The sequence below is a fragment of the Dermacentor variabilis genome, chromosome 9 (assembly GCF_050947875.1).
Source record: "Dermacentor variabilis isolate Ectoservices chromosome 9, ASM5094787v1, whole genome shotgun sequence".
Taxonomy (NCBI): Eukaryota; Metazoa; Arthropoda; class Arachnida; order Ixodida; family Ixodidae; genus Dermacentor; species Dermacentor variabilis.
Genome location: NC_134576.1, coordinates 118851105 through 118871307, shown reverse-complemented (window position 1 = coordinate 118871307; position 20203 = coordinate 118851105). Strand labels below are relative to the sequence as shown.

The 20203-nt window shown below is 50.8% G+C and overlaps 1 protein-coding gene across 1 annotated transcript; it reads left to right on the top strand.

Annotated features, from left to right (window-relative positions):
• Positions 1 to 18406: 18406 nt before the first annotated feature.
• LOC142558525 (uncharacterized) lies at positions 18407 to 19579 on the top strand. The gene has a single exon (XM_075670659.1). The coding sequence runs from the start codon at positions 18407 to 18409 to the stop codon at positions 19577 to 19579; it is 1173 nt and encodes a 390-aa protein (XP_075526774.1).
• Positions 19580 to 20203: the final 624 nt, after the last annotated feature.

The following is a 20203-nucleotide window of genomic DNA, read 5'->3' as shown; positions in this document are numbered from 1 at the left end:
CACCGGCTTTTCTGCGACACGAGCTCCTTAACGCTGCCGCGTTAAAATAAAGGCTAGTATGCTTCGCATCCCGGGCGTAACCTTCGCTAAGCCACAGCCATTTTTTTTTTCTTTCTTTTGCTGTAGCGGCCATGTTCTCGGACCAAAACGGCGGCTTTGTAATGGTTCTGTGCGCTGACACGTGTTGCTCCGTAGGTTTCGCACCGTGGAAAAGGCGTCGTGTGGGCAGCTTTGCGTTAGTTTCTGTGTTTTGTTGCGCTGTCCCGGATTTCGCTGTGGCCAGGTGGGACTGGAGGAACTAATGCTCGTGAAATGAACGCGCATGCAACGCTGTACGCAGTGTTCCGCGCCACGGCAACGGTAACGGACGAAGGAATATCCGCGGGAAATTTTGCCTTTGGCAGAATCATGCTAACGTGCCATCTCAGGCCGAAACGGACGAGTTTCAGAATCTGAACAATGAACGCCTTGCAGGTCAGTGATTCCTGCTTTTGACAGCGCACGGTGCATTTGCGGCACTGAGAACCTAAGTTATTCAAGAATACATCCTGGAATCCTGGTTTTAGAACTTCGTGTTCAGTAACAACTTGCTTTTGTGCATATTGAAACACATGTTGCTCAACTGTTGCTTGTTTCTCGCAGTACTCGCGACAGCACGAAGTCTTTGAAGCAGAGCGCGTTCTAGGTTCATGGCACACTTGCACAGGCTTACCACAATGCATGTGCTGATAGAGCTCCACGCAGAATATGTGCATTTTGCTGCCCTCGGCACCCTGCACCGGCCAGTCGACGCTTCATCCGGGAGGACGGGAAAGAAGCGGCTGCTTTGACTTATTAAAGGGAAGCTGAAGAGTATGTCGAATTCAATAAGACGCCCATATACGCAGTGGCGTAGCAACAGGGGGGGCCGGGGGGCCATGGGCCCCGGGTGCAAGGGGCCAGAGAGGGGGGGGGGGCTGTCATATGCGTCTGAAGACACCCCTCTTTCCGCCAGCTACACCCGGGGAGGGGGGTGACAGAAGGCCTATGGGCCCCGGGTGCCAGATGACCTAGCTACGCCACTGCATATACGGATGCGGGAACCTTATAAACCATGCACGTAAAATTTGGGCGGGATTTTTTACTTAGGAACGACGTAATCGCCGGTTAAAATTGCACTATCGCTCCTCCCCACGTTGAGCGCCGCGCGCTGCTGCTGACGCTGACGATGCGTGCGGAGACCGGAAACCGCGCTGTAGTGACGTCAGCACTGGTGTTCCGCTCCTTCGCAGTCTCCGCGACCGTGCCTGACCGCGCTTGTTTCTGCGTGCGTGCCGTCATAATCTGCCTCGCTCGAGCCTGTATTCCTTTGTTTGTGCGTATGAAGAGTGGTAGTTCACGTGCGCAGTATCAATTGAAGTGGTGGGCCGATCATGCCGGCGTTCTGTGCAGCCTACGGTTGCACGAACCCCAGCGGCCGCGACGATGTTCCATTACTCCCCGCAAGGCAAGAAGCTTGCAGCTAAGTGGGAGGCTGCTGTGAATCGAAAGAATTTGAAGCGCTCAAGAACAACAGTGCTGTGCTCTAACCACTTCCGTGACGACGATTACTACCAGAGTTTATCAATAAGGCGTGAATGAGTGAGAGTACGACTTTCCGCTAGCAGGCTTTCTAAACGCAGCGCGGAAATGTCGGGGCAACGAACTCACAAAGGCGGGACGGGTGTGGGCGGACGGATGGTAACTGGTCTTGGAAGACCTTATGAACACACGAACTCGTCCAAGCCTGGATTTTGATTTATTGCTTGCTCCTTCGTGTTAGCACGCTGAGCGGAAGGTACATGTTCATCTCCCACCCTTGACGCAGGTTTTGTTGCAAAGCGCCGTTAATTTTCTATTCGCACGTGTGTTGTGAAACAGCCAACATGCAGCTACCATAATGCAGTGCAAGTGTAAAGTTTGCATGTGTTTGAAAGCCGGCGCACGCCAGGACGCTGCGCTCCCCCTCGCGCACAGAGAGAAAGCGGCTGTCTCACGTAGCCGACGGAATTCGCCGCCTTTACGGCTCCGGTTACGATTAGCGTGCGGATGGCGCGCTGATGAAGGTCACTACACGTGCTACAAGAGCCGAAAAACTTTTCCCGCATGTAAACCGTCTGTGTAGATTGCGGACAGCTTTCAGACAGTGCACAAATGCCGACGATAGCATCCCTCCTTACGTTCCACGAGGAGGCATGCAAGAACATAACAGTACAGTTGTTTGCCCGGAAACTAACTCACTGGATCGCTGAATACAGCTGTGCAAAAAACATACTCACCAAATAACATTTCTAACACGAGGAGATGCTAACACTTCGCTTTCGTTCGCGTCGAAAATACTGCTTGCTACCAGCATCTCTTGCTTTTTGGAGAGGCCGACTACGTATACATGTAGGGAGCAACGCCGAAGTACTCAGAGAAACGCAAGCTCTCGAAATTTACCATTACCGTCTCACCAAACCACAGCGCCAAGCCACATTGCACCGTGCTTCATGTGTGGCGGCAGCGGCCGGTCCGAACGAACACCAATGTTGACGTCACGAGGCGCTCGACCAATCACAGGCGGAAGCGAGGCGCGCGAGCTGCCCGAGTCTGCTGCTGCACTTTACGTCGAAATAAAACCTGTTTGCGCTTTCTTTCGCTCAATTTCGATGCGATATTCGGATTCGGAGGGTTGAAAACCATTACGTACAGATCTTAACTCATTTTTTATGAAGACTCTTTAGCTTCCCTTTAAGGAACGAATCCTCCCTGTCGCAGGCGTATCTTATCTGTGCACGCGAGAAGCGCAGGGAAGTGAAGGTTAGCGGATGCGCTGCAAGAGTGAGCAAGGCTCCGCAGAATAACGTACGCCTGCGAACACTGCTGTTCCATGGTCGCACGTATGCCAGGTCTACGCGCGTACTGTTCTGTAGCGTGCGCCGGCTATCACATAACTTTGGTTCCATGAAGCTTCACCTACCGTGGGAAGAAGGCACCTCAGGCGGCAGTCAATGTATATAAACGCGGAGTCAGAAATGACGTTCTGCCTCCTCGCCGACGCCTTGTGTTAGTGATGCGCGGCCACCCGCAATTGGTTCAATAAAGCACAAAGATTCCTCAAGCCACGGCGAGAGTACACGTGTTTGTGCTCATAAACTCCAGATGGATCGCAAGTTGGTCGGTGTGTCGTACGTGTCTCCAGTGCGTTCTTGCAGTGCAGTGAGAATGCGTACATTTCTTTCGCATCGCCAAACGTCTAGCTCGCAAGACCGCCTGGGAGCCCCAGGAAGAACCAGAGAAAAGCAAATAGAAGGCAGCGATAAAGGTGACCTCTTTTCAAAAAACACTGAAGAACTAGGCAGTGGCCGGTACCCGCGCTTGACGAGAATAGTTCAGTTCGCTGCACCTTATCAGGCATGTTTATTTTCATAAAAGCGCGTAAAAGCAACGGATTCGAGCTCACGGACGAATTTGCGAAGTTCGTTATGGACTTCTTTCAACATGACTTTGCCAACGGTAATGCGATGAGACATCGCGATTACATCCTTTTGTATAGTATCGCCGCAGAGCGCGCGCGTCCGAGCAGCCCGGTTGCGCGCAGCGTGGCGTGGTTTCGCGAGAAATGTAAACAAGAGAGGAGAGCTGGCCCGACATGATGGCGGAGCAACGCCAACTTCCGGCTTCACTTAGCTTCACAAAGAGTGGCGTACAGGGCTACTCCTCAGTTTTTTTAGTTTTTTTTCTTCCTCCATGTTTTATTACATGGGCGCCGCCATATTGCGTAGGCAGTGGCGCCATCTGTGGGCAGTCGGCATGCTGGCTTGGGCGAGCGCTCCCGGTCGCAATTTTACAATTGCTAGTAGGTAATGCGGCGGGTAGCATTTCTGCACAGGCACTCGACATTTCTGCGCAGGCGCGAGTAAGAGCGGGTGCGAGAGAGAAAATCTGAGGGCCTTGCTCCTTGAAAATGCGACTCTGCCTAGGCACTACGGAGGAGGTTTCTTGGCGCTTGTTGTAGGCGTTTGTCCCTCAGACATGCCGGCACTGCGGAGTGCGGTCGAGTTTGTTTACGCTCCGCCGCTGGCTGCCCGCGCGCTGAGGTAGTGGGCACGGACGCCCCATTTGCTGATCGCTGTGTCTGAAGGGGCAAGGTTCTGACTGGTGTTGTATAAGTCGCGGGTCACTTTTTTCGTCGCGACGATAGATTGGATTCTTTACAAGGACTCCTCCAGGAGGGCATATGTAACCGGCAAACCGGTTACCGGCAAACCGGTAACCGCTCTCAGGAGGGCACCTGAGGCTATATTAAAGCAGGCGGCGCCGGATCTCCGGGGCACCCAAAGGGTAGCGGCGGGATCAAAGCTTGAAGCAGGGCGGACCATGGGTTGGGGCTCGCAGAGGCCGAACCCACGGACGAATCCGGGTTCCAGCTTTGATGTCCCCGTTGCCGCTTTGGTGTCCTGGAGGCGCCGCAAATAATGCGAAATAATGACACGTTGTTTCAATTAGTACAAAGGACGATTGAATAAATTTAATTACGTACAGTAGCCAACTTGCGACGCTAAGTTCAACACTACCGCGCCCCGCGACTTCTGCCGGCACGCCTGAGGACAAACGCATAGAACACGCGCTAAGAAACTCCTCCGTAGTGCCTAGGCAGAATCATATATGCAAGGAGCAAAAGATCCCACGCTTTCTCTCTCGCACCCGCTCTTACTCGCGCATGCGCGCAAACGTCCGGCGTGTGCGCAAGCGCCACGGCCCGTTGTACCTACTAGCAATTGTAAATACGCGACCGGGTGCGGTAGCGAGGCAGGAGGGGCAAGTTGGCCGGGTGCATTTACGCGGGTCCGGCACTTATTGAAGGGCTGCGAGTCCCTTGCATGGTTGAAGTAGTGGTAACATGTTCTCATAGTAACGCATAAAATACCCCAGAAAGTGGATGGGAAGACGGCGCCACGGTAGCTCAATTGGTAGCTCAAACGTTGAAGAACCCCAGGTGGTCAAAATTATTCCGGAGTCCCCCACTACGGCGTGCCTCATAATAAGATAGTCGTTTTGGCACGTAAAACCTTCTAATAAATTTTTTTTTGGCCCACCCCAATCCTGGGTACCTACCATATTTTGAAGGCACAGCAGCAGCAACGACAAGCTGGGGGACATCGTCGTGCCGGCTTGTACAGCTACTTTTTCATGTTCTTCCGTTCATTTTCCCTGCTCGCGAACGTCCATTTTGGTCATTTGCAATTGTTGCAGGGCGCTGGATCGTTCAGCGCCCAGCTATATCGATGGTCGACTTCCAGTATTTCAGTTACGCAGTATTCCAGTATTTAAGTTACGCAGTCACGTGGATCAATGCATCTCACGTCAATGCGAGTTCTTAATCTACAAAATTCAATTTAGGTTTTCTTTACTTTCTTCCTACGGCTGCCCGATTTATGACCGATGCCTAGTAGTAGGTTGAGCCATATTCATAGGCACCAAACCAAACCAAGCTGGGCAGCTACCGCTGGACATCGTCACAGCTATAGCGGTAAAGGCCTGCAGCTACCAGTCGCCCTACTATATGATTGTTCTGTTCTGGGTATTGATACTTTGCTGTCACTTTACCTCCTCCTCCTCCCTTCTTTATCCAGCATAGGGTAGCAAACCGGATCTACCAATCCGGTTAACCTCCCTACCTTTCCCCTTTCTTCTGTCTCTCTCTCTCTGTTCCGGGTAGCCGCAGCGCTCGGTCTCTTGTTGCTGGACTGTTGCCATAGAGGAAGACATTCAACAAGAGTGGAAACTTAGAGCTCAGCGGCCGAATTGACTGTAGCGCTCCAAGCGGCCCGTACTGAAACCTTGGTTTCTGGCGCGCGCCTTTTGAATGCTAGCTGGTACGTGTTACGTTGGCTGCGCTGATCGGCGCGGCATTTCTTTATCCTTCTGCTGCTCAACCTCGTACTGTCTTGGTGACGAAGAGCTTTTTAATTTAATAGAATAAATATGACTACGAGCGATCTTTATAAGCTTCCATCGACTCTTTCCTCTGTGCATAGTGTAACTTGAGAAAGTATGTACATAAGGCGCCTTGTGAAATGAGGGAATGTTTATTTTGCTCTGTATAAATGCTCGTTCCGGGCTTTTGGTGTGTTCATCCAAAGTTGTGACACCAGCTAAGTAGCAGTAGTTCCCGTGCGAAGCTCCACCCGACGGCATCAGCTGAAGAAAGTAAACTGCAGGCATGTGTCATTTTGGTATTTAGACCTTATAGGAAAACTGCGTGTAGAGGCGAAATGTGCGAAAGTGGTGAATGGGCGACATTACAGACAAAAGCAATCCGCCCTTACAAACATGTCGTAGAAAACATCTGACTCATCCCAAACAAACCATACATGAAATATGGCGAAAACACCTGATTTCCAAGCATTGCCTGAAATGAAAGAGAAATAATGAAACACGCGAATGGAACGTACTGCGTGTTCTTTGTTGTACTTCGTACCGAAGCAAGATAGATGTATTTCCGCTTCGTCTGCTTGTTCCCACGGTCGTGCAGTCACGTGAGCAGGTACCGAAACTATGCCATTTTCTACCGTGTTCCGGCGCGTGATCATGCTGTGCAATCATCCGCTTGTTGTGCCTCAGTATTCGTGTGGCACTGAATTGTACCGCTAGTCATGTTGCCTTCTGCACACAAAATCGTGCGCCGCGCGAACGAGACAACAGCTCGCGCGCGACGCCGTCTGCGGAAGTGCGTAGCGCCGAAAAAAACAAAGCGGGGAGCAAAAAAAAAAAAAAGAAATGAAGGCGGGGCCCGTGACGTATGCGTCACGTGATCCTCGAGGACGGGTGCGAGAAGGCACGGAAGGAATTTCGCTTGCGAAGGCTAGACGGGGCGAGTGGAGAGGGCGTCTTGTTTGGTAGCGGAGCCCGCCTGCTGAAATCATCGGTTCGCTAAGCGTGCTTCACTTTAAAGCTCCACCAGTCCCAGGTGAACCAAACGACTTTCCGAGAAAAGGAATGAAGGCAATTATTGGACGTTAATATGAACAAAAGTGTTGGGGAAGAAATATTGCCCATGTACTCAAACTGAATCGGGGAGACCGGCAAGTCTTCACCAATGTAGTCTCCATGGCTTGTCTGGCGGTCTCCTTCAACGTGTCAGCGGGTGAAATGAATTAGAAGCATATAGTCTAATCGAATGGTATTTGCTGTTCAGATTGTATGCGACATCAGAATTAACCATTGAAAATTGTCTAATAGCCGTTTCCGTTCGAATGTAACGCATAACATCACTTTTGAAATCTCGAAGGTGAGGGGCCAGTGCAAGCGAGGACTCTTATCACGAATGGGTGCTTCTGAGCACGAGGTCGCGGGATCGAATCCCGGTCACGGCGGCCGCATTTCGATGGGGGCGGAATGCGAAAACACCCGTGTACTTAGATTTAGGTGCACGTTGAAGAACCCCAGGTGGTCGAAATTTCCGGAGTCCTCCACTACGGCGTGCCTCATAATCAGGAAGTGGTTTTGGCCCGTAAAAGCCCATAATTTTTTACGAATGATGGTGCTGCTGGAGAGTCGTGGCTTTTGCGCAGAGGCGCACCAGTTCCTGAGAGAATTGACGCGCGGGTGCTAATCGGTTCCGCTGAACAAGTTCGCAGGTGTTATTCAATATAAACGGCCCGTTTTGGGGCAGCCTGTAAACCTGCTAGCTTGATTCAGCAAGGAAAACGTTTTTTTTTTGACAGCCTCTCCATGTATGCAACACATTAAAACTGGGTGCCCAATGTGGTATCGTACTTATCTTTCTCAGCGAACACAGCAGATATACAAATATCTGTACGTGTATGTGAGGCACGCCGTTCCTTTAATTGCTTAATTATTGTCCTTATGATAGTGCTCCGGATAGCTGAAAGCAGCCGTTTATAATACAGAAGCTGCTTAGTTGAACGGACGTACAGTTGGGAGGGACATTTTATCTAGGTACGAAATAGAAGATAACCGCAACATCTTTTTCTCAGAAATCAGACTCGAGAATAATTTCTTTCGTTTACACCTCTAGGAAAAAGAAAACCGGCAGCACTTTATTATTATTTTATTTGTTTAGTAAACAAATTTTCGCATTTTGCGTCTGGCCATATGATTGTGAAGCACCCTGTTCACTTACAACCAGCTGGAATTTTTTAACGTGCACCTAAACAAGGGCACGCGAGTGTTTTTTTTTTTCATTTCGTTACCATCGAGTTCAGCGACCCTATCTGAACCCGTGTGCTCGAGCTAGCAGCGCAATGCCATATCCACTATGTAGCCACTGTAATGGTTGGTGTGTAAGGGCGGGTTTATAAATCGATCTACACCCTCATTCACCTTTAAAGGTGCAAGTTATGTTACAGTGCAGGGCCGATGTGGCAGCGTATTTCTAACGCTCGATAACGATCGCGAAAGTGTCACCAATCATGCATGTGAGTACCCATGGATGGGACTATCTGCACAGCTGCATTCTTTATTTGCAATATGGCCCCGAATCCGCCTGTTCGAACTCGCTTGGTATTGTCAAGTTGTATGGCGACGGTGCAGACCGACCCAGGGCCAGAACTGCGAGTAACAAATTCTAACCCTTCGGTGGACGAACTTGTGCTCAGCAAAACGTGTAACGCTCGAGAACAACGGCAGTGGCGAGCGAAGTCCGCGATTCTCGGACATAGGTTTTGCGCCGCAAGGACGTTCACTTTCGTACACGACTGGTGGAAAGTTCGAGCGTACCCGCCGTGGTTGCTCAGTGGCTATGGTGTTAGGTTGCTGAGCACGAGGTCGCGGGATCGAATCCCGGCCACGGCGGCCGCATTTCGATGGGGGCGAAATGCGAAAACACTCGTGTACTTAGATTTAGGTGCACGTTAAAGAACCCCGGGTGGTCGAAATTTCCGGAGTCCCCCACTACGGCGTGCCTCATAATCAGAAAGTGGTTTTGGCACGTAAAACCCCATAATTTAATTTTTAAAAAAAAAGTTCGAGCGATATCGCTTGTGTCGGCTTGCCTCCCACGAAATGCTGCACAGTACTCGTCGCGCATACAATCGGGTTGCGCGATGTTTGCCTACAACAGACAACGGATAGAACAATGGCGATAACTTACGAGGGGCTTCCGCTACGTACAGGCGCGTGCTGAGCCGAGCGATAACGTTTAACATTTATTGGCCACGGAGCGAAGAGCAGTCAGCGGATTGAGGCGAACGAGTGCACCTGTCAGTATTTCGCGTGACGGCACCGGACACGTCCGCAAGGAAAGAGGAGGAGGAGGAGGGAATAATTAACTCCTTCATAGTTTTGCGTTTTTTTTTGTGTCGTACTGTATACAAATTATTGATTACTCAAAAGTAGTTTTTACAAACCTGTGAAATCCCTTCGTGTTTTCAACATAACGTGTACGTAGCCCCTTCCAACCTGCCAGAATTAAAATTCGTAAATATCCCGTGAAACAGGGAGAGGGGTCAATGGGGCTTGGGTGAAGGAAGAATACGATGGCGCGCATTCTGCACTGAGGCAGAAGACGAGGTGCGTTCGAGCGAAGAAGCGAGCAGCAGCAGAAGAGAGAGCGAGAAAGCTTGCTCCGTTTAATTCGGAGGGTGACTTGGCGTTAACCCGCGCTCCCTGAACGTATACAGTGTACCACAAGACTTCTAGTACTATTATAGTGCACTATACTGAAGGGCTGCAGAAGATAATGCCAACCTTTCCCCACCTCACGCAGGACCTCATCGCTTTCGCAGAGTCTCATATCGCACAGCGCATATCGAGAGGTGAAGGGAGACGGTAGGCGGTGTTTGAATCCCACCGATGGCAACGGTTGTTGTGGTCGCACCGCTGGTACGACCTGTTGGGAACTCGGCGCTGACGCCCGTTGTTGCACCTGGGTCGCAAGCCCCAAGGGTAGCGTTTGCCTGGCGGCCTGGGGTACAACTGGAAGCATCCGAAGGTCCCGGCAAAGCATGAGTCGACTGGTAACAACAAAACAACTTGTTTATTTTAACATCGCAAAGAGTTGGCGGTCAGGTTGACCGAAGTAGAGAGACGGGCGAGCACTTTACTCAACAGAAGAAATCGGAGCCCTCCTTTGGCGTCCGGGGGCAGCTGTTTTTATACTCTCGCAGTTGAGGGCAAGAAGGAACCCCTCAATAGACGAGCACGTGATTGTACAATGGGTTAAGGTGACGCATACTGTCGTAGCGCCGCTGGTCGGGCACAAAGACTGGGAGGAGAAGGTAACTTCTGCTCTCGTAGCGCCTCTGGTCGGGCACAATGACTGGAAGGAGAAGGTGACTTCTGCTCTCGTAGCGCCTCTGGTCGGGCACAATGACTGGGAGGAGAAGGTGACTTCTGCCCTCGTAGCGCCTCTGGTCGGGCACAATGACTGGGAGGAGAAGGTGACTTCTACTCTCGTTATCGCCGCCGGTCGGGCACAATGGCACATACACTCACACACGCACATGAAGACACGTGGCATCGGAACATGCCTGGAAACGCTTGGCGGGGAGCGTAGCGGCGACGCCGAACGGGCCAAAATGTCTGCCGCTTTGTTGCAATCGCGCCGGCTAAACCGCGCGTCGTAGGCGAAACGTAACAGACCGCCCCGCCGGGGGAAGGAGATCCCGATGGACAGGGGACTGCATCCGCTGTCCGGAGGGATGTCGCTCGATGATGCTCATAACCGAAGTCGGGCGTCCCTCGACGTTTCTTGAGCGCAGCGCACAGAGAAGGCCTCGTTCTCTCGTTCAGGTTCGCACAGGACACTGCAAAGTGACTTCGGGAGAGTTCACATTCTTGTTCTCGTTCCCGGCAAGCGTTAGAACTACGCTGGAACTCAACCGCTCAGTCAGCAAGCACGGCACAACCCTCACTAAGCCCTGCCAGGCTCTTTCCCTTTATATACCACTGCCTAGTTCCTTACAGTAGTCTAGCATCACTCAGAACGCGTCCACAAATTGGAAAATTGCACTAGAAAGCATATCATCACTTTGAAACACTAAACAAAAGCAATATGTTAAACAATCCTGCCTCAGGAAGAAAAACATCAGTAACAAACAATTTTGAGGCTGATTCCTACGTTAGGGGCTTCGACTTAAGCCATCGGCGTTACCGTTGAGACTCCCCTTTTTGTAACGCACCTCAAAGGAATATTGTTGTAAAGCGAGGCTCCAGCGCAGGAGGCGGCCATTTTTGGGAGAGATGGTCTGCAGCCATTGGAGAGGGCAGTGATCCGTCTCAATGATAAACCTCGAGCCGGCTAGATAGCATGACAATTTCTGAACGGCCCACACGAGACATGCACACTCTTTCTCGGTGGCGCTATACGCCTGCTCACGACTGGTCAGCTTACGACTAGCATACAGGACGCGGTGTTCTACTTCTCCATTTTCCCGTTGGCACAGTACAACGCCCATGCCTCGCTCACTAGCATCGCACTGAACAACGAACCCTTTTGTATAGTCTGGCGATCGTAGCACAGGCTGGCTTGTTAGGGCACTCTTTAGGGCGCTAAAAGCTCTTTCCTTTGTCTCGTCCCAGACGACTGTTTGAGGCTCTGTCTTTCTTAGAGCATCCGTCAGGGGAGCCGCGATATCAGAGTACCTGGGGATGTACCTCTGATAGTAGCCGGCGACACCTAAGAACGACCGAATATCGGTCTTCGTGCGCGGTTGCGGGAAGTCTCGCACAGCGGCCACCTTTATTTCAGAGGGGCGGCGACGACCCTGACCAATCACGTGACCGAGGTAGACAACCTCGGACTGTGCTAACTGGCACTTAGGAGCCTTGACTGTCAAGCCCGCTTCGCGCAGGCGGGTTAGCACTGCCCGCAAGTGTGCCATATGCTCAGACCAGGATGCGGAGAATATCGCTACGTCGTCTAGATACGGTAAAGCGAATTCTTGCTGTCCCCGCAACACTTTATCCATGAGGCTTGAAAAACAGTATGGCGCGTTCTTCAAACCAAAACTCAATACTTTAGGACGGAATGTTCCCATTGGTGAAATGAACGCCGCATACCTACTAGCCTCTTCTGTAAGTGGAACCTGCCAATAACCCCTGACAAGATCTAGGGTGGAAATAAACTGAGCGCTACTAACTTTCTCAAGGCGCTCCTCGATGTTAGGGATCGGATAAATTTGATCCTTAGTGATGGAATTAAGCCTGCGGTAGTCGACGCAAGGACGAGGTTCCTTGCCCGGTACCTCAACTAAAATCAAAGGGGAGGTATAATCACTCTCACCTGCCTCAATAACACAGAGCTGTAGCATTTCCTTTACCTCAGCCTCCATAATATCGCTCTGGCGGGGTGACACCCGGTACGCCTTGGATCGTACTGGCTCTGGGGAGGTAAGTTCTATGTCATGAGTAAGGACAGAAGTCCTACCAGGCCTCTCAGAGAACAGACCTTGAAACTCTTGTAATAGCTGGTGTAGTTCGGTTTTCTGCTCAGGCGACAGCGGTGCTTTACTGATAAGGTCACTAATGACTTGACCGGTGTCTTCCCTGTTCGTCACTGAGCCTAGTCCCGGAAGCTCGACCGGAAGCTCTTCAGGAACGTTTACCATCATGCACACCACTGCTTCGCGTTGTTTATAGGGTTTGAGCAGATTACAGTGGTAAACTTGCTGTGCTTTCCGCTTTCCTGGCAGACTCACCACGTAGTTAACGTCCGACAGTTTCTGAACAATTCGTGCTGGGCCCTCCCACTGCACGTCTAGTTTGTTGTTTAGCGATGTGCGCAATATCATGACCTCATCGCCCACCTCAAAACGATGGGCCCTGGCTGTCCGATCATAATAAACCTTGGCCCTCTGCTGGGCCTTTGCCATTGCTTCACCTGACAACTCCTGTGCCCTTCTTAAGCGTTCGAGGAGCTTAAGCACGTACTCCACCACGACTGGGTCGTCGCCCCTGCCTTCCCACGATTCTCGAAGCATGCGAAGCGGAGATCGAAGCGAGCGACCGTACACCAGTTCAGCTGGCGAAAACCCCGTAGCTGCATGCGGCGCGGTCCTTAATGCAAACATCACCCCAGGCAGACACAGCTCCCAGTCAGTTCGATGTTCAAAACACAATGCTCTCAACACGCGCTTCATGACGGAGTGGAGCTTCTCAACGGAATTCGACTGTGGGTGGTACACTGAGCTGTGTAGCAGCTTTACCCCACACCTTTCGAGAAAAGTTGTCGTCAAAGCGCTAGTAAACACTGTGCCCTGATCTGATTGGATTTCCGCAGGAAAACCAACTCGCGCAAATATGGACAGTAGTGCATTAACTATCTCAACTGAGCTGAGTTCTTTAAGCGGCACTGCTTCAGGGAACTTTGTCGCTGGGCAGATCACAGTCAAAATGTGTCTGTACCCCGTGGCTGTTACCGGCAGAGGTCCCACTGTATCAATAACGAGCCGTCTAAAAGGCTCCGTAATGATAGGTACCAATTTCAACGGCGCCCTCGATTTGTCCCCTGGTTTGCCCACCCGCTGACAGGTGTCACATGTCCTCACGAAATGGTCTGCGTCCCGAAAACACCCTGGCCAATAGTACTCTTGCAAGAGACGGTCCTTAGTTTTCTTAACTCCTAGGTGTCCGGACCACGAACCCCCGTGTGACAAGCGCAACAGATCCTGACGATAGCATTGAGGCACGATCAGCTGATCGAACTCCACTCCTCTTCGGTCTAGATACTTCCGGTACAGGACTCCACCTCTTTCCACAAAACGCGCATTTTTCCTGGCGATACCTTCCTTGACATTGCAGCGTATGTTTTCTAGGCTACCATCCTTCCTTTGCTCGGCTATCAAAGCCGACCGGCTGACTTTTAGCAACCTATCAAGTCCGTCTGACGTAGGCGCGATGAGCAAATCAGTAGATAGCTCTTCTAACTTTCCCGCATCGGGATTTTCCTCTCCAGTATCTGGTGCCTTTAACGTTACAGACTCAATTTTATTCAGTTCGGGCGTGCTCTGAATATCGGCTTGCTGCGCCTCTCACCCTTTTTCATTGTTCGATAACGTCGGCCCCGCAACTACCGCCTTTGCAGCGAGCTCCCGAACCTTCGACCTGGTTAAGGCCTGAACACTAGCTTCACCAAACAAAAGCCCCTTCTCGCGCAGGAGGTGATCGGACCTGTTTGAAAATAGGTACGGGTACTGAGGTGGCAGCATAGATGACACTGCGGCCTCCGTCTCAAGCGCTCCGAAAGGTCCTTCAATAAGCACTTTTGCTACCGGCAGACACACGCTATGAGCTTCCACGGCTTGCTTGATCCATGCGCACTCGCCCGTGAACATATGGGGTTCTACATAAGACGGGTGAACTACATCCATTGTAGCTGCGGAATCGCGAAGCACTCGGCACTCTTTCCCGTTCACGAGGAGGTCTCGCATGTAAGGCTCGAGAAGCTTCATGTTCGCGTCAGTGCTGCCTATTGAAAAAAACACAACTTTTGGTGTTGTTTCCGGACACTGCGCCGGAAAGTGACCCGGCTTCTGGCACGTATAACAAACGCGCGCTTGCCTCATCTCGAACCGCTTTCTGCGTTCGGCTTCGGCTGCCGCCGTCTCCTTAGGTTTGGTCGGACTGCTTTCACTCGCATCCTCACTACGCGTGTCCCTCTTTAATCTCATGGGCGTGAACTTCGGCCTCTCAAACTTCGAGCCAAATTCACCCTTTTGACCGTCCTTAGCTCCGCGAGCCCGACGCGTCACAAACTCCTCGGCTAGCTCAGCGGCTTTAGCCACCGTACAAACGTCTGGCCTATCCAAGACCCAGTACCGCACGTTCTCAGGTAACCGACTATAAAACTGTTCTAGCCCAAAACACTGCAGAACTTTATCGTGGTCACCGAACGCTTTCTCTTCTTTGAGCCACTCTTGCATGTTTGACATAAGCTTGTAGGCAAACTCTGTATATGACTCATTCTTGCCTTTCTCACTTTCCCGAAACTTCCGACGGAACGCCTCTGCTGACAGCCTGTACTTTTTTAGCAGACTCGATTTCACTTTGTCGAAATCCTCTGCCTCCTCTCTATCCAAGCGAGCGACTACGTCGGCCGCCTCGCCGGGTAACAAAGTGAGCAAGCGCTGTGGCCACGTTTCCCGAGAGAACCCCTGCTTCTCGCACGTTCGCTCAAAGTTAACCAGGAACAAACCAATGTCCTCTCCAAGCTTAAACGGCCGCATCAGGTCAGTCATTTTGAACAATACGCGTTCTCCTGCACCGTGTGCCTGACTTCCATTACGAGCGCGTTCCATCTCTACCTCAAGACGCTTCATTTCCAAAGCGTGTTGACGGTCGCGCTCTTGTTGCTCTCGCTCTTTCTGTTCTTTACGTTCACGCTCTTCTTTTTCTTTCTGTTCTTTAAGTTCGCGCTCCTGTCTTTTTGCAGTCTCCCTCTCCTCAATGGTCTCAAGGCATTCCGACAGCTCGTCATCCTCAGCTTCTAACTCAAGAATAGCCCTTAGCAGTTCAGGTTTTCTTAGTTTGTCTGAGACATCCAGACCCAACTCTCTTGCAAGCTCCAGCAATTTCGGTTTGCGCAACGACTTCAAATCCATGGCTGCTCTGAATGCTGCTTTCTCTACTGCCTATTATTGTCTTGCCGCAAACTAACCCGGCAGCAACGACAACCACAATTACCAGCTCTGTTTCTGACACTAACAAAAGCCTGGCAAAGCTCAGAAGAAGAAAGTCCCGCACTCACCAAACCTCGCAGTCAAGAGTTCAGCGCAGTCGTTCCGCTGCAGGCAACCAGTCATCACACAGGGCTCGTTGCACTGCTCCCGGATCGTCGATGAGCTGCCCAGCATACAGTCAACTGCATCTCTTCGCTGCTGGCCTCCGTTGTCGCGATCTCACCGCTGGCAGACAGTTGTTTGAATCGCACCGCTGGTACGAGTTGTTGTGGTCGTACCCGCTGGTACGATTTGTTGGGAACTCGGCGCTGACGCCCGTGGTTGTACCTGGGTCGCAAGCCCCAAGGGTAGCGTTGGCCTGGCGGCCTGGGGTACAACTGGAAGCATCCGAAGGTCCCGGCAAAGCATGAGTCGACTGGTAACAACAAAACAACTTGTTTATTTTAACATCGCAAAGAGTTGGCGGTCAGGTTGACCGAAGTAGAGAGACGGGAGAGCACTTTACTCAACAGAAGAAATCGGAGCCCTCCTTTGGCGTCCGGGGGCAGCTGTTTTTATACTCTCGCAGTTGAGGGCAAGAAGGAACCCCTCAATAGACGAGCACGTGATTGTACAATGGGTTAAGGTGACGCATACTGTCGTAGCGCCGCTGGTCGGGCACAAAGACTGGGAGGAGAAGGTAACTTCTGCTCTCGTAGCGCCTCTGGTCGGGCACAATGACTGGGAGGAGAAGGTGACTTCTACTCTCGTTATCGCCGCCGGTCGGGCACAATGGCACATACACTCACACACGCACATGAAGACACGTGGCATCGGAACATGCCTGGAAACGCTTGGCGGGGAGCGTAGCGGCGACGCCGAACGGGCCAAAATGTCTGCCGCTTTGTTGCAATCGCGCCGGCTAAACCGCGCGTCGTAGGCGAAACGTAACAGTAGGCGGCCATTGTTCATGGCCCTGTTTTGAGGCGAGCCGAGGCGGGCAGTTAGAGTAACGCCAATGCTGCCAACCCCAGGGAAAATTCCCTAGGTTCGAAGCATCCCTAGTTTCCTAGTTCCCTATGAAACTAGGGAACTGGAGGATTCGAACTATGGATTCCCTAGTTCGAAACTTTCGAATAACGAATCGAATTGTCGCCATTTGTAAATGCGAATATTTTTTTTCGAATACCTTTCGAATATTTCCAAACGTCAACTGCGCTCACTTAAACAGAAAGTTGGAGCGAACGTACGGTAAATTTTCAATCTCGCGGGTATAGTAACGACATAAAACGTGATAACTTCTGCAGTCTGGCAAGCTATGTTGCTTAGGTAGCCATACTTTAAAGGCTATATACAGTGATCATCCGCACTCTCTTAAGAACCTGGTGCGTGCGACGAAAATGCTTGTTTGCTCGTAATGCCCCACTTGTGTTTTAATGCGAAACCAGGCATTGGCGAGTACCCCAGCAACATCTGTCACGCAAAAAACGTAATGCCTTGTACCTGCACAAAAAGGCGTAAATTTAGATATTTAAAGATATTTAATCGTTATAATAGGGTAAATGTAGACGATTGGCAGCTTTATAAGCGATACGGAACAATTGAAACGAAGAAAAAGAAAAATTGAACAGCGAGTTTTGTGAGGAAACTCGTGTCCGTAACGCGAAAGGCGTGACACCTCACCCACAGGGATACATAGGGCTCCATAGAAAATGTGTGGGGAAGCCTATAGTAGGGGTGGGCCAGTCGAAATTTGGGGGGGGGCAACTTGAAATTTGGGGGTGGGCAATTTGGTATTTGGGGCTGGTGCAACTTCTATTTGGCGGTGGGTCAACTTAAATTTGGGGGTGGGTCAAGTTAAATTTGGGGGTGGGTCAACTTGAATTTTGGGTTGGGCCAACTTTATATTTGGGCGTTGGCCAACTGAAATTTGGCGGTAGGCCAAATGAAAATTTGTATCCAAAATCTAGAGCTAACAGCTGAGACAAAGAATATTGCTTACGCATTTGTAGACAATTCTCAGAATTTCTATATATTCTTTTAATAAACAACGCTTCATAACGTACTATGTAACGACAGAAACTTGCTAAACTGAAGAATATTGGGATGTGAACAGCGATTTCTAGTTGCTGTAATCACTATCACTAATCACTATTCAATTTGATTCCATTCGCTTCTGGCCCAATTCGATTCGTATTTGGTTCGGTCTCGAAAATGACTATTCGCACACCCGTAGATTTTGCGTCTTGTTTACGAAGGACCTCTTATATCTAGGGAAAATTTGTGAAGGAAATAAAAGCTTTACTTCAAGAACTTTCACTGCTGCATCAGTTAAGCTTGAGCACAGCGACTTCATTAGTTAATTTTTTGAGAAACGAGCTTGGCAAAAAAAATTTAAACTGCACTTTCGCAGTCTGCTTTGATGATCAACAAGTTTACCTCTACGAAAATGCATATTAGCAGAGTGCAACAGTACGCAAAAGAAAACTCCCTGAATTCTAAAGGCAGCATCCTTATTTGCCCGCATCCCACACTCCTGTATGCCCTGAGGCATTGACTCTCGCATTAAAAAAAAAGAAAAAGTACATGACGAGGTAACTAGGGAAATCTAGGGAATCTGTACGATTTAGGGGAAAACTGGGCTTAGAGATTGGCAGCACTCAGTATAGGCGCCGCCGCCAACGCAGGCTGATAGCCGGCGGCGCAGCCGCCGGCACAACAGTCGAACCGAGCGCACTGTCACGCGACTTCCCGTTCTGTCTCTCGCGACACTGCGGGCGACGATGGCGCAGCGACGAAGCGACACGGCGGACGGGTGGGCGTACACGCTGACCGGGTTCGGCGAGTTCCTCGAGATGCGTCGCGTCTCGTTCGCCGAGCCGATGCCGGCCGCCCGCCTCTGCGGCGTCTGCGGCCTGCTGCCTGCCCTCACTCTGGTGCTTCCGTGCGGCCACGTCTTCTGCGAGTCGTGCGAGTCGCAGATTGAACGCGCAGACAGCTGCCCCTTCGACGGGAGGAAGTTCGCCGACTCCGAAGTCCACTCGATGAGCATCGAGCGCAGCGAGCTCGAGCAATGCCGCATTGTGTGTGCGGCCGGATCCCGGGTTTGCGGCTTCGCCGGCAAACTGTCCGAGCTGGGAGATCACCTGACCAGGTGCGGGGGCGGAGAGACCAAGTGCGGCAAGTGCCAGCGACCCATGTTTCGAAACCTCGCCGTGGATCACTATCGGAGGTGCAGCGTAGGTACGCTGGTTGCCACGAATGCCGAAGCTGACGCCAAGGGACTCGGAGATGTTGGCAAGGCGGACTCGGAAACCCCGCGGGAACTGGTGCTGGGCAAAGGCGTCGACCTGGAAGTCGTGTTCAGCTGCTTCACCAACGCTTTGGCCGAGAAAGTGGCCAGCCTGGAACGCCAGCTGCATGAAGTGCGAAAGAAGTCCACCAGCGACGAACAGTCATCACTTGCTGCTGCGAACGAGGCGACGGTAATTCAGGGACCGTACCGCGCTGCTTCCAGAGTTGGCGTTTTGATCACCACGTGCAAGTTCGCCAACGTTTACTCCGGACTGGACTCGCTCAACAAGAAGAAAAAGGAACTCAGGAAAACGACTGATACGTATTCGCTAGGAGGTTACACCTTGAAGCTCGACTGCAAGTTCTCCAAGGATGAGAACGACATGAATGTGTGTTTCGCTCTTTTTTTGCGCCAAGGTGAATGGGACGGTTACGTGGAGTGGCCTTTCAAAAAGAAGGTGACCCTGATCATCATGCACCCCAGGAATGCGGGAAAAGATGTCCGCTTGCCGGTAACCATGGATGAACACGACATGGTGAAGAAACCTTACGCCGGCGGTTCGAGCTGGGGCCGTTGGACGGATCAGAAGAAGTGGAAGGACATTGAACTGCATGGGTATGTCGAGAGAGGGGCCCTCTATGTAAATGTGGAGTTGGAGTAAATCGGGGAGCCACCTTTCTGAACTTGTTTTTATGGCAGCACCTTCAAATCGCTCAGGAGGAAGGAATATGTGTGTACCTCAGCCATGTTTCGTTTTTAACGGCGCCTCGCACCACCTGAAACGAAAGCGGTGCATCTGAACAGGCCGTTTCCTCGAGTTCGTACAAACCACGAAGTTGTGTTGTTATTGCTGTTTTCTCTGTAACAACAGTCGAAATAATTACCACCTTTAAAACCGGCATTTTGGCTTGTGTCTACCTTCTTAGTAATAAAGTCGTATTTGCTTTAAGGAAGTTCATAAGGTCTTTTCTTCGAATTACCGTCCTAGTTAAGTTTATTTTTCATAAACAAGGTATTTGAGAGTCTATTTGTAATCGAGAACCTGTTTGTTTATTGCTTGAATGATTAATTGAACCACTTTAATATAGCGGACAACTGCCTTGTTTTCATTCTCGCAGTTTCGCTCACTTGGCTGTAGTCATATATTTGCTTTTAAGAACGTTCATAAGGTCATTTCTTCTGACTACCACTCTAGTTCATGTTATTTTCTGTAAACAAAGTATTTGAGAATATATTTGTAATCGAGAACCTATTTGTTTTTTATTGAATAATTAATTACTTGACG